Source organism: Phoxinus phoxinus, assembly GCF_949152265.1.
Source record: "Phoxinus phoxinus genome assembly, chromosome: 11".
Taxonomy (NCBI): domain Eukaryota; kingdom Metazoa; phylum Chordata; class Actinopteri; order Cypriniformes; family Leuciscidae; genus Phoxinus; species Phoxinus phoxinus.
This window is the reverse complement of record NC_136886.1, coordinates 27,218,895-27,233,277: the sequence shown is the minus strand read 5'-3', so window position 1 is coordinate 27,233,277 and position 14,383 is coordinate 27,218,895. Positions and strand designations below refer to the sequence as shown.

Here is a 14,383-nt window from a genome sequence, read left to right as displayed (position 1 = left end):
GGTTATCATCTACAAACAGAGACAACATGGAGGCCAATGTTCTATTAAACCTTTCAACCATCCCATCAGATTGAGGATGGTACGGTGATGTCCTAGTCTTATGGATGTTCAGCAACTGGCACACTTCTTTAAATAACCTAGATTCAAAATTTCTCCCCTGATCAGTATGGATTATCCTGGGGGCTCCGAAGCGGCACACCCACTGTTCCACCAACAACTTGGCCACAGTCTCAGCTTCCTGATTAGGAAGAGGGAAAGCCTCTGTCCATTTGGAAAAATAATCCCCAATAACTACAATATATTTGTTTCCATTGGGGGTTTCGGGGAGAGGTCCCAAAATATCCAACGCCACCCGCTCATATGGCCTTAATGCTACCACCGATTGTAGTGGGGCCCGCCACTGTTTCCCCACAGCTTTTCTAGACCCACAATCCACACATTCGCTACACCATCGCTTAAAATCCCCAAACCAGCCCAGCCAATAGAAACGGTCTTTCACTTTTGCTTGTAGTTTCTGTATTCCCAAGTGTCCCCCCGTAATATCATTATGCAACTGTCTTAAGATTTCTGCCACCATTACAGTGGGAATAACCACTTGGACCTGGTTTGCAGCGTCCGAATTCGATGGGGGAAACCTCACCAACCGGGAGCCCTGCATTTGTAACTGGGACCATACCGGTGCATACTTTTGTAGCTCGTCCAGTGGTTGCAAACAAGTCCCTCCCTCTTTTTTTAGAGCAATGATCTTTTGTAACTCGGCATCTTCCCACTGTGCCCGGGCCAACTCATCCCCTTCCCACCCTGGGGTTACATTGGTAGGCACATTTTGTACTGCCGCTATTACAGGCACCCCTTGTGTCTGTGGGGCTGGCTCCGGGGGCCCTGGAGTTGACCGGTAAGCAGGCAGCCTAGAAAGGGCGTCAGCATTAGCATGCCCTCGTCCAGGGCGGTGAACAATTTTATATTGGAAGCTTGCTGACTGCTCCACCCATCTGGCTAACTGTCCCTCTAAACCCTGGAAATTATGCAGCCACCTCAAGGAATTATGATCTGTTCGCAGGACAAATTCCTTACCCAACAGGTAATGTTTAAAATGCTTGATGAACGTGACCATACTTAACAATTCCTTCTTGGTTGTGGCATATTTTCTTTCCTGCTTAGTAAGGGCTCTGCTAGCATATGCTATAACATGTTCACCCCCCCCCCCCCCCCCCCCTCTTCTTGTGACAACACAGCCCTAATACCTGCATCACTAGCATCTGTATCTAAAACGAATGTTTTGGAGGGATCAGGATATATAAGAACAGGTGCTGACATTAAACTCAGCTTAAGCTGTTCAAAGGCTGTTTGGCATGCCTCTGTCCATTTAAAACGCCTGCCTTTCTCAGTGAGTTGGTGCAGGGGGCGAGCAATCTCAGCAAACCCCTTCACAAACCTCCGATAGTACGAGGCTAAACCCACAAAGCTCCTGACCTCTATCTGATTTTTGGGCACCGGCCACTGACGCACAGCCTCCACTTTGGCAGGATCTGCTTTCACCCCCTTTGATGAAATGATATGTCCCAAATACTGCACCTGAGTGGCAAACAAGTTACACTTAGTGGGCTTAACTTTAAGGTTAGCCTGGCGTAGTTTTCTCAAAACTTCGTCCAGGCAACCCAAATGTTCCTGAAATGTCCGTCCAAATATAATTATATCGTCCAAGTACACCAGACAGGTAGTCCACTGAAGATCTGCCAGCACCAGATCCATCAGTCGCTGAAATGTACTTGGACTATTACAAAGACCAAAGCTAAGGACATTAAATTCAAACAGACCTTGCCGAGTGATAAAAGCAGTCTTATATTTATCCTTAGGATCCAACTCCACCTGCCAGTAACCACTGGCTAAATCGAGAGTGGAGAACCAACAAGCCTTATTTAGACTATCAAGGGCATCATCGATCCGTGGCAACGGATACGCGTCCTTCCGGGTTACATCGTTTAACTTGCGATAATCCACGCAAAAACGGAGGCCGCCGTCACGCTTGCGTACTAAAACTACTGGAGCTGCCCATGGACTATGAGAAGGCTGAATTATGTTATTTGCCAACATTTGCTTTACATGGTCAGAGACCTCATGTTGTAAATGGAGGGGAACACGACGGGGTGGTAACTTCACAGGCTTTGCATCCCCTGTATCGATCTGGTGTAGTGTCAGGTGAGTTCTCCCCAAATCCCCCTCCCCCTCACTAAACAGACATATTTCTCCGTAACAGCTCACGAATATCTGTTAAGTCAGATGGAGTAAAATTCTTCTGATGCAACCCAAAATGAGCAATAAGCTTATCAACAGACCAAGGCTCATTTGGGCCATCCTCATCCTCCCGCATGCCCAAATGTTCAGCCCTACAGTCCACCTCGATGTCAGTATGTAAAGTTCCCAACCTCATACCCCCCTTTAATGTAAGGGCATCTTTAGTTACATTAATCACTCGTACCGGCAGTCTACCCCTTTCCACTGTACAGACCACCCGAGCGATCATTACATGACATTGGTTGGATAATGTGTCTGATGGTTCCAACATTATACCCTCACAATGGGCCACGAAGGAATTATCCACCTTTCCAGCAATGATTGCCTCACTACGTGGGGGAATTACAGTGTCTTCCAAGACGATCACAGTCCTGGGTTTATCAAGATCTGCCGGAATAATCAGAGGAAACATTTTACCCATTATTCGACACTCCTTCTTACCAAAATCCATAACAACCCCATATTTACTCAAAAAGTCAAAACCAAAAAGAATATCCTGGGAAGGCACATCAGCTACCAAAAACTCCACAATTACTGCCAATGAATCAAACTGGTAGACTGTTTGCCATTTTCCCAAAATCCCCATCAATCCCCCATTGGCTGCAGACACATCACCATGATGTCCAGACAGTTCTGTTCCCCCCTTAGTGATTTCAAGCCAAAGTTGTTTTGGTATGACTGATAACGTTTCCCCACTATCTACCAAGAGAAGGGAGTCTGACACACCTATTTTGGCTCCAATGTATCCAGAGCCACCCTGGTTGCTTGCAGAGGCCGCATATGTACCAACTCGCCGGGGGGCAGGCAGCGGGCCTACAGTGCCTGCCCCCTGTAGTTTCCCTGCAAATAGGGGCAATCTCTTTTGATGTGTCTTGTACACCCACACTCCCAACAACCACCCCCCGCCCCTCTGGCTCGATCTACAGACCCTTGGGAACCACTGTTCCTGGGCTCTCGTACAGGTTCCCTGGAAAATTGAGTGGGAGTGGGGTTTGCCATAGACTGTTGCACATTACTCACAGTTGTACGAAGAGATTTTACTTCCTGCCTCAATTCCTCCACCATTCCTAGCATCATTTGCATTTGTTCATCACTTTTGGGTTTATTCTCAACCACTCCCCTTACTTTTGCATCAGGCATCAGACAGGTTTGCTCCATATTCCTAAGCAGCTCTAATTCAGAAACAAGATCAATTGCATCTTCTAGGGTATTAGGTTTTGCTCTACGCAAGCTAATACGGAAGTCACCAGTTGCAAAATGTGTAAGAAACTGATCTCTTGCCAACATATCGCAAGTACAATTATCAGCTGTGGGGTAAGCTTTAGTAGCAAGACGCCGTAAGGCATTTCCGAATTCCCTTGCGGTCTCATTATGCATACGACGGCGGGCTGTAAATGTAGCCCTACTCCAGTCGCTACTGTCACAAGGCTCAAAACATCTAGCCATAGCAGCTTTCAGCAGCGCATAGTTTCCTTTAGCCTCACCGGACAAACCACTATAAATATCTCTTGCACGCCCAGAGAGTAGTAGAGACATAAATTTAAGTTTTAAGGGTTCATCCCAATTATTTACATCAGCAGCCAGTTCAAATTGCTCTGACCAATCAGACCACTCCCGGCCTACACCAGTAAACGTCTCGGGCATAAACACTGGCCTCACCGTAGCTCTTAATGGTCCCACCTCCCTTGCGCGGTCCACCTCAGGCCCAGCATTATCCTCCCCCTGTAACATTTTTGCAACAGTGTATAGGTTTTATAGGGTTCACAAAAATTAAGCAAGTCCCACCGCTGCCACCAGTGTAATAAACCTATTGGGGAGGTCAGATTGTTACAGCTAGAGGACTCCACTCTACAAAGCAAACAGGACCATAGAAGTAGAAACAATAATCTTTATTTAGTACAATTCATGCAGTTACCAAACATGTCAGACTGGGTCAGGTTCTTGAAGTCCCAAACACAAATGCTAATCTGCCTGGGCGAACAACACCACGATGGAGCATGCTACACAGAAAACACTGCAATAAATAAGCCCTACCAAAGCTAACAACCACGCAATAAATATAATAAAAAGCTAGAGCACACACCTCACCCCCAGAGGGCACTGCACCCATTAACAATGAACGTGAACTTCACACTCAAGACGCCCTCAGACTACTACAGAAGAATTCAGTTCATCAGAACCCTCCCACCCCGTCATGAAATGGATATACTGCCAGATTTAAAATCACACACACACACACACACACATACAAAAAGTTAAACACTTAACTCTCCCAGGATGCGAGACCCTCCCCCGGGGTCTAGGCTTTGGCGCTGGTTGGCAATGGGAGAAGGCAGACACCAGTCCAGCGCTCGTGAGGCCTCCGAACTGAATTGTTATAATTAAATGGAATAAAGGGATTTTATGTAAATACATCATAAATAAGAAATGTTCAATAAAGTTGGTTATTTCTACTGAAAATTTGCAAAAAACTTTAAGAATATAGCATTACAGTAAAAACATAGCATTTTTTATTTTTATTTTATGTTTTTTCCTGAAATATTGTATAATATTTGATAATTAAATCAATATTTAGCAGAACGTTTTCTGTGAGGCTAAGCCAGCGGTAGGGGATTGGTATAAAAATGGAAAGCCCCAATAAAACATGAAAACCCATCGTGTGTGTGTGTGTGTGTGTGTGTGTGTGTGTGTGTGTGTGTGTGTGTGTGTGTGTGTGTGTGTGTGTGTGTGTGTGTGTTGTATCCAAGCTACTGTCACAGTCTGCCAACTTATGAACTCACTATGCTGTCATTTTCATCTAGCAGAAAAAAGAAGGGGGGGGGGGGGGGCAGATGCAGGAAAATATTAATGGCCATGAAAGACTTCTCAATCCATCCCAATATTGCCCTTAGAGAAATATTAGAACTCTTATAAAATTTATTTTATCCAAATGTGATATTACAAACAAGAAGAAGATAAAGCAGCGAATTTTGAAATTTGATGGGAAGATTATTGGCATGGACATTTAAAATCCATTCTGTTTGGCCTGAAAATGTTCTAACAGACAAATTCTGGCTGATAACACAGGATACTGATATAGCTGTAGGGCCAAGAAGACTGCCAAGGTCAACACAGGCAAGAGAACACTTTATGAAAAACATATCAAAAACGACAGCTGGACATCATAACACTAATTTAAATTTAAGGCCTGATGAAAACGAGAAACAAAACGAAAACATAACGAGACGAGTTTTCTGCTTGACATAAATCCATGGGAATCATTTCGGTTTCCAAAACAAATAAGGGCTGTGCAAGTTTACATTAACTCAATGTAGGGTTTCTGCGCCGTTTGTTTACAAACTCTTGAACTTTTTGACTTGACAGGGATTTTTCTGACGCTACGTCAACAGAGGTGGAATGCGCGCGTGCCAATAGATGTTAATAAGATACGATAGACGCGCTGTTCAGAAGTGAGTCTCGCGGGTAGTCGGTGGACGCTCACGGAAAACTTGCTTATGTGATGCCAGTAGTTTAGTCCCACTAAAGAAGAGGAATATTTTTTTTATTGAGTTAAAAGCAGATTTATTTGTCCTCGTGCCCCTATACTTTTTGCGCACCACAGGGTCTAAAATTAGTTTTAATCGTGCATTTAAAAAGTTTTCATGCTTTTCTCGATCATTGCTGGATATGATGCCAGTTCAAAGATTCGCCGACAAACCAAGGACACATCGTTGGGACAGTTTCAGGTAGATTTAACCCGTTTGTGGATCTAAATCCCTGGATGATGCTCTCAATGCAAAAACACGTCCTCTTGTTAATTTTTATCCTCAATACGACTCCCATACCTCTGCAACTAAGGTAAGCTGTGGCTTTATTCCTGCCTGTTAATATTCTTGTTCTGTTTGTCTCATTATTAGACGAATGCAACAGGCAGCTTTTGTTCAAACTAAAACTTTCGTTAGGCTAGTTATTTACACCAATAAACGTAAGAATGTATGGCTTTGCTTGCATTCAGGTTCAACAGGCCTTTTTAAATAACAAGAGGTAATGGAAGATGTGAAAAAACTGGTTTGTTAATGGAAAAAAAAACTTTGTGTGGGTCATGACAGAAAGGATGAATGAACGGAGGAGAGAAAAAGTGTGTCAAGTGAAAGAGAAATAATGCTCTTGAGTGAATAAGAACCACATTGCAGCTTTATAAAACAAAACATTCAAGAATTTCTCTTAATTTCTTAGTTGGAGAAGACACTCAAATACTATCAGTAGAAATTGGAAATATGTATTTTGTCTGGATGTGTGTGAGTGTGTCCGTGTGGAAATTTATATATATTTTTACATGTGCTCTAGCTATTCCCATTTCTTTTGCACCACAGGGCGGATGGCAACCCTTTAGTCATGGATCCCAATAGTATCTGCCGTAAGACTAGAACTTTGGGAAGCACACATGCCGACCTGTGCCAGTCTCAGCCTGAGATCATTCAAGAAGTGGCAAAAGGTGCCCAGATGGGCATACGAGAATGCCAACATCAGTTCCACAACCGTCGCTGGAACTGCACCAGCCAGAGCAGAAACCTGGCCAAGATCCTGCAACAAGGTGAGGCACATATGGAGCGTGAGTGAGGCTGGGGTTATGGCCTTCCCCTGACCACGGGTCAAAAAATTAACAGGGGCTTTGGCCAAAATGCACCAGCACATTTAAATTAATATAGTAATAAAGTGAAAATGAAAATTTAATGAAAAGTGTGGATTGCAGCATTAGATCAGCATTTTGCATAACCAATCACACACAACTCTGCTGAGTTTATGAATGCAATGGCCAATCAGAAGCGTTAAGATTAGTAATGAATTAAGATGAGTGACAGCTTGATTAAGGGGGAGCTTTCATGCACACTATCCGATTATCTATTCAGAATTAGAAGAAAACGTTCGCTTTGCTGCATTAGGTATCAGGCTATTTATTATTTGGCTGCCATGCCAAATCATGCATATGCTTCCCTGTTCAAATTATGTTTGTGAACATAACCACTTTAATAACAAGAGCGTTTATGCTTGGATGTGTTGGTTGTTGATAGGCGACACGTAACTATTTCATGACATTCTTTTTAAGGAGGAATCGCATTTAGTCTTTCCTTAGAGTTGGTTCATGCACCTATGGTGAGGAACAAAATTTAAAAAAGCTTCTCATGATATACATTTGGAACTCAAAAATGAAGATAAAATGGATGCAGTCAGCCCTCTTAACTGATTTGACATTGTTCAACAAAGCATGTTGCAGATCTAGTGCTCCTATTGGGTTCTATTTGTATTTTTCATTTGCATCATAGGATAATTCCTATGGGTCATAATTCCCCAGAACATCATTTCGATTTCCCATTGGGTTGAACATTTTGAGCAAAAAGCACACTAATTTCCTAGTAACCAAATATTTTTTTCCCAGAAAGACAGTTGTTGTTTTTTGGCTGGGACTTTTTGACATGTCAAACGATGCTTGTGCAGAGGTAGTTGATTGCTTAGTCATTGCAGTTCTATTTGGCATGTTTGTACATTTGAAAGGAATTTTCTGGCAATGATGACTCTAAGAGTAAAGGAATGCTTCATTAACACATGTAGTTAGCCGCATGGCCATTAGAGGGCATGATTGTACTATGTTCATTTGAACATGATAATGGTTAGGTCTGATTGACACATGAAGAAAAAAGCAGCAGAGTTAATGCTTTTATTAATAGCTTGGACATTGTAGTGCATATGTTTAAATGAGACTGAGACTCTTTTTTAATCCAAACATGACATGCCGATTGCCAAAGCTCAGCAATTTATAAGTTTGACTTGTTTACATGTAAATTTGATACCAAGAGTGAGTGTGTCTTGGAGGAACCCTTTACACTGAGGGGAAAAATTCTCTTTTGGCAGTTCGTGGTGTATTGAGGCAGGTCTAGACAACGGAGATGTGTGAGGAATGTGAATCTGCTAAATGAGTTATTGTTAATGTGGCAATTCCTTAGATTTTTAAGTGATCTTAGAAGTGGGATGGGCTGAAACAAGAGTTTAGATAAAGATCATAATCAAACGCATAGCATGATCCACACGATACAATGCACTTTTTCCAGATGTAAGGTTTTGTATTTGGACAAACTGTAGATTTTTCTGTTTTCTAGATATCCGGGAAACTGCATTTCTGTACGCCATCACAGCTGCCGGGGTGATGCATGCAGTAACACAAGCCTGCAGCCAGGGGGCGCTGCCACAGTGCGGCTGTGTGACCCTTCAGAGTTCCTCTCAAACTCACCATGACTTCCAGGCAGAGGAGGTACCTATCCAGGCTTCACCTGTCCAAAATTGGCGCTGGGAATGGGGGGGCTGTGGAGATGATGTGGACTTTGGCAACGAGAAGTCTCGTCAGTTCATGGACACCAGGCAGAGAAAAGGCAAGAGTGACATCAGGACCCTTATTGACCTGCACAACAATGAGGCAGGAAGACTGGTACGTTTACATTTCTGGGTTTGGAATACGGATAGCATGGTACATTGGAGATCGTCGAAAATATCATTTTTGTATTCCCTCGCTTTAATAGAAAAAGAAAAACTACACTATTGCGTTTCCATAACTTTCTAAAATAGTTTTTTTTTTAACTAGAAGGAGATATATGGACTACAGCAGTCAGAAGAGAGAAATTTGTCAAATCTACAGTCACTCCCTCAACAACTGCAGTGTTTACTCTTTTTTAATTTTAAATTTTTTTATTTAATGTCACCGTGAATTCAAAATGTTAAATTATTTTTTATGCAATATTGCTACATTTATTATAAATGATTTATCCTTGCACATCATTATTTTATTTTATTTATATACTTTAATCAAAGTAAACATTTCTTCTCTTCTCTGATGATGTTTACAGGCGCGAGAACGGGACAACCTGACACTTTTTAAGATATGCATCATATATATAAAACATCATATGTTTTGCACAACAAAAATTCATAAAACCCACAAACATTTCTGCAGCCGGTAATGTGTTCTGCACATCAGCACTGTCAAGCAAAAGTACTTTTTAAACATTAAAATTAAAATTATTTATTTTACTGTAATATTTTTCTATGGGGAGTGTTATTTGCGTTTAGATAAACTGAACGAACCAGGTTTAAAGCGGTAACCACGATTTTCGATTTTCGTTTCACTTTTTCTTGAACTAAATTAAATCAGGATTAAACTAAATTCAGCTGAACAACGACACTATTGTCTTTTGTTGAGCTGCCTGCTTTACAGTTGAAATTGAATTTGTTTAATAATTGAGAAATTTTGCTACATGTTATTTTTTCTGTTTATTACTGTGAAGCAGCTTTTGAAACGATCTGTATTGTATAAAGCGCTATATAAATAAATGTGTCTTGACTTGACTAAACATGTCTAATCATACTCTGGCATGAATAGTCTTTTCTGATCTATTGTGATGTATATCGGCTGCTTGAACAAGAAAAAAATGTAGGGCGGGACTTGATTTTGTCCCTCGGGAGTTGATTGGATGGTTGTGATATGCTGTGATGTCATGTGAGTGACAGGTTGCCCCGCCCTCACGCCAGTAAACACCTCATCAGTGAAGAGAAGAGAAGTCACTGCAAGAGGGAGGGGAAGTTATTTTGATTGAAGATTACAAGGGCGCCTGAATAATAAAAAAAAGATGTCCACGGATAAATAATTTATAAATACTGCAATATTCCATAAAAAACAAATAACTGTCAGTTTTTTTATGGTGACTTCAACTTAAGAGACTGCATGAAATGCAGGACAGATGCACGTATGAAGAAAGAAATCACTTTATCACTTTTCTGTCTTGTCATGTGTGTGCACAGGCCATACAGATACAGATGCGAACAGAGTGTAAATGTCATGGCCTTTCTGGTTCCTGCACTCTTCGCAGCTGCTGGAGGAAGATGCCTCTCTTCCGTCAGGTCGGCGACTATCTCATGCAGAGCTTCCATGCGCCCGTTCGCGTGATGGGTGGGAATGACGGGAAATCGCTTGTCCCCATCGATCCGGATAACCCTCCCCTAGATGCAAACGTCCTCATCTATTCAGCTGAGTCACCTGATTTCTGTCAGGCCAATCAAAGGACCGGTACAGAAGGCACACAGGGCCGTGTGTGTAACAGCACAGAGTCAGGCCCGGGAGGCTGTGACAGCCTGTGCTGCGGTAATGGATTTGCAGACTACACACTGGAACACGAGGAAAACTGTCTGTGTCGGTTTCACTGGTGCTGTGAGGTTCAGTGCCAGAGATGTTCTGTGAGACAGGACGTCAGCCTCTGCTTGTGAAGTCCACTCGAGGAGATTAAAAGCAGAATTGCATCTGCTATAGTCCTCTTTGAGCCAGAAGGGCACATTTTTTTTTCTCCTATGCAGTGGAGCATCCTCTGTGCAGAAGGAAGCAGTGACGTGTGAAAACAAGTCCGCTGGTTATTGCAAGCAAGACTGAGCATTATCTAAAAGTCAGGTGGGAGTCTGGGATTGTATGTCTGCTTTCGAAAACAAGCACATGTCATGCTGCCACCTGCTGGTCCTATGTTAAGAGAAATAAGTGTATACAGAAATAATTGATTTTATCAGAACAATTTTCAGAACAATACCTGGGAATAGACTGACTAGCTTGAAACTTGAGACAAAAACATCCTCCGATAAACTTTGGCCACATCAAATATCCGTGGCTTGTGGTCATTTTCCTGGTATTTGAAAATGAACCAATTTCAGCAACACCACTGTCCAAGGTGCTGAATCTCTGAGTGATTTGTTATCTGGCAAACCTAAAGATACAGCCAGAACCCAACTGATTTAGAACATTTGTTGGTTTAATTATGAATCATTTGTCTATCACTTTACATTTTCCAGCTATTTCTCTTTTTCCTGTCCATGCTTTTAATTACCTGCATTTGTTTGTTGCAAGACACTGAAAGGTAACCTAAAAAATGTGCTCCGTGTGGTAACATCTAAATGAATTAATTGTATTTCCATCAAAATGTTATTTAACATTAACATTAGTTATCAACCTAAATATATTAGGTTACACCAACAAAACTAAATGTAATGTTATGATCAATGAAATATCGTTCCTTGTTATAATTATGACATGCATGTTTGTAGAGCCGTCTATAAGGATGCCAGTAGACGTAGATGTAAGAACAGTTTTCCAACTTTATTTACGCTTCATATTCTCCGGTCTCATACAGGCGACTCACACACGTGCAATGTGTGTGCGGGTGTCGCCTTCTGACGTCATCACAGAATAAATGAAATGCTTATATTACAATCAGGTAGCTTTATATGGTAACATATGCAGGTGTACCATATTTGACAGCGCAACACTAAACATAATACACAACGCTAATGTTATAAGATTGTTTTATGTTTGTCTACAAATGAATGTCCACAAGGTGGAGCATAAGCATAGCGTGGAGAATAAGAATCAGTGCTGCTCAAATGTCTGAGGCTACTGTAATGCACCTGTACCACTAGGGGTTTAAATGACCCTTTATTTGTGTTATGGTATCTATCTATTTAAAAAGTATGAATGATCATTGAAATTGTTTGTTTGAAATGACAGTCTCCAATACAAATACACAATTAAGAAAAACTTGCTACCATCTACATCTTCATCGTTCTCTTTGCTTGACCGTTCTACCAGCTGCAGACATATTTTGCGAATTGATTGTGTCTGTCAGAGATGTACCTTGCCAGCTGACAGCTTGAACACATGCATGTAATTATGAGGTACACTTTTTTTCTATTGCTGGTAAAAATCCAGGAATACTCTCTGTACCCCGTGTATAAAAATAGAAAGAGACTGTCTAACCCACATACAGACTCATATAAGATGTGAGCAGATGTATTTCAAGCTTCTCTGGTTGGTGAAAACAGACATCAGTCCTTTCACTTCGCATCAGGATTGGCAGATGGGGGAGGCTTATCCCGGTTTACAGGTCTGTACCTTTAGTTTTTTTGCCCGGCTACACATTACAAGTCCTGCCCATTGCTCCAGCTGTCTGAGGCTGCGCGCGCAGTGGGATGCAGAAGGAGTGGCGGAGCGCGCGCGTGTGACTGAAGCTAGCATCGATTATAACATAGGTACGGTAACCTGATCAACTCAACAGCTGTTTTCCCCACTGTATACCCAGTGGTCACGCGAAAGGTAAATGGACGTGAACCTGTGACTCTGAATTCGCACCTCCCCGAGGCACTCAACGGGACGAAAGGCGAGACAGCGCATTCCGAAGGGCCGGTGGGTGTTGGTCGACAGTTGAAAAGATGGGCACGGTGCTCTCTATTTCTCCCACATCCAGAAAAGGAGGGATTCTGGATGAGAAGACGGATGGAGCGAGCGGTAAGACGGAGAAGAGCCTCAAGCGCCATTCGGTGCTAATATCGGCTCTGACGTGGAAGCGGTTAGTCGCTGCCTCGGCCAAGAAGAAGAGTGCCAAGAAAGTGAACCCGAACCCACCCGTTTCTCAAATCACTAACCCCGTAGACCAGCTAAACACCGAAAATCTTAAGAAATCTCAATCAGGCTCCGAGCGCAAGACGAAATCTGGGCCGCTTGCAGTGCCAGTCCCCACTGTACCGGATAAAAGCCTTCGATCCAATCAAACTCAGAATGCATCCCAGAACGGAAAGCAGCTCCTTTCGGTCCAACGGCAACCGAGCAGTCGCTCCATCATCTCCCCTAGACGAGTCATCGTGCAAGCCTCCACAGGAGAGCTCCTTCGCTGCCTGAGCGAGTTCATGTGCAGGAGGTGCTACAAACTCAAAGAGCTGAGCCAAAACGAGATCATCCTGTGGTTCCGAAACGTCGACCGATCACTGCTCATCCAAGGCTGGCAAGACCAGGGTTTCATCACTCCTGCCAACTTGGTGTTCGTCTACCTGCTCTGCCGGGAGGCGGTGACCGAGGATATTTCCAGCGAGTATGAGCTGCAGGCCACCTTTCTCACCTGCCTGTACCTGGCTTATTCTTACATGGGCAACGAGATCTCGTACCCGCTCAAGCCCTTCCTGGTGGAGACCAACAAGGAGGTGTTCTGGGAGCGCTCCCTGCGGATCATTGATAAAATGAGTGCCAAAATGCTGCAGATCAACTCCGACCCGCATTTCTTCACCGAGGTCTTCCAAGACCTCAAGAACGAGGGTGGCTCGAGCGATACGAACGGAAGATGGAATAATAATCTGGACCGCTAAATTTGGCTTGTGTTAAAAGGAGAGAGAAGCTCTCTGATACCTCTCCACACCCTTCCTTCAAGGGTGAAATGAATGTAAGGCCCGACTGCTGAAGGTGCAAAGAGTGTTTCACTCTATTGCTGGTTTGTGGAAACGGACAGGGGGATTTCGCCTCACCTCCATGAGAGGGGGTTTACGTTATCACATGTGTAAAATAGGCTACAACCTTCATGACCCAGTGAATGTCACGAGCGCGATCTGGGGTTTCTTCATAGTTTACTTAATGCATGCTTAAAGAATTCTACTCGTATCATCATTGTGGTTTTTGAAGAAAAAAATTATAATAATAACGAGCTGTTGGTGCCGAGCTAAAAACGAGAGATGTAAATTATTAGCTTGTGCGTCAGTGCTGGGGTCTTATTTTTCTATTAGTTTCAGAAACGATGTTGTCACCGACGCTGAGCTGTCCGGGGTGCTGGCCTGCAACAGACACTCTCCTGTCTCCTGTGGCGCCTGATGCTGTCTATCTGAACGTTGAATGTACTGTTTTACAACAAAACGATTCTCTACAGTCATATGTGCCAATTGTCATAGTATAAAACGTAATGTTTTATATTGTATATTTGAAAATATATGAATACAAATACCCCCCAGACTCTCTGCCGCTTCTTTATTGTTTTGATGATGAAAAGGGGACAGTCGATGCATTGGTTCGTGATTGAAGTGTCCTTTTTGAAGCGTTTTTGATGTGAGCATAAATGATCAAGGTTTTGCTGACATTGACAAGTGCTGGAGTAATATCGCATGCAGATAAAGACCACATGCTAGTTTGGTTTAATTAAAAATAATTTGCATTTCCTTAAAAAAAAAAACATTTTAACAAAACTCGATTTTAACAAATCCAAAACTG

The 14,383-nt window shown here is 42.7% G+C and overlaps 2 protein-coding genes across 2 annotated transcripts; both read left to right on the top strand.

Annotated features, from left to right (window-relative positions):
• The first annotated feature begins 5,711 nt into the window (after positions 1-5,711).
• wnt6a (wingless-type MMTV integration site family, member 6a) lies at positions 5,712-10,860 on the top strand. The gene is made up of 4 exons (XM_079629696.1): positions 5,712-6,132; positions 6,648-6,868; positions 8,430-8,755; positions 10,123-10,860. The coding sequence occupies exons 1-4, from the start codon at positions 6,056-6,058 to the stop codon at positions 10,582-10,584; spliced, it is 1,086 nt and encodes a 361-aa protein (XP_079485822.1). The 5' UTR covers positions 5,712-6,055; the 3' UTR covers positions 10,585-10,860.
• Positions 10,861-11,894: 1,034 nt separating this feature from the next.
• On the top strand, positions 11,895-14,126 carry cdk5r2a (cyclin dependent kinase 5, regulatory subunit 2a (p39)). Its single transcript, XM_079629697.1, has one exon. The coding sequence runs from the start codon at positions 12,568-12,570 to the stop codon at positions 13,492-13,494; it is 927 nt and encodes a 308-aa protein (XP_079485823.1). The 5' UTR covers positions 11,895-12,567; the 3' UTR covers positions 13,495-14,126.
• The last annotated feature ends 257 nt before the right edge of the window (positions 14,127-14,383 follow it).

Bases quoted from the DNA above. Each gene is read 5' to 3' on its own strand.
- wnt6a (XM_079629696.1), top strand. From the start codon at position 6,056: ATGATGCTCTCAATGCAAAAACACGTCCTCTTGTTAATTTTTATCCTC. The intron at 6,133-6,647 runs GTAAGCTGTGGC...TTTGCACCACAG, and splicing joins CCCATACCTCTGCAACTAAG to GGCGGATGGCAACCCTTTAG. The intron at 8,756-10,122 runs GTACGTTTACAT...GTGTGTGCACAG, and splicing joins ACAATGAGGCAGGAAGACTG to GCCATACAGATACAGATGCG.
- cdk5r2a (XM_079629697.1), top strand. From the start codon at position 12,568: ATGGGCACGGTGCTCTCTATTTCTCCCACATCCAGAAAAGGAGGGATT.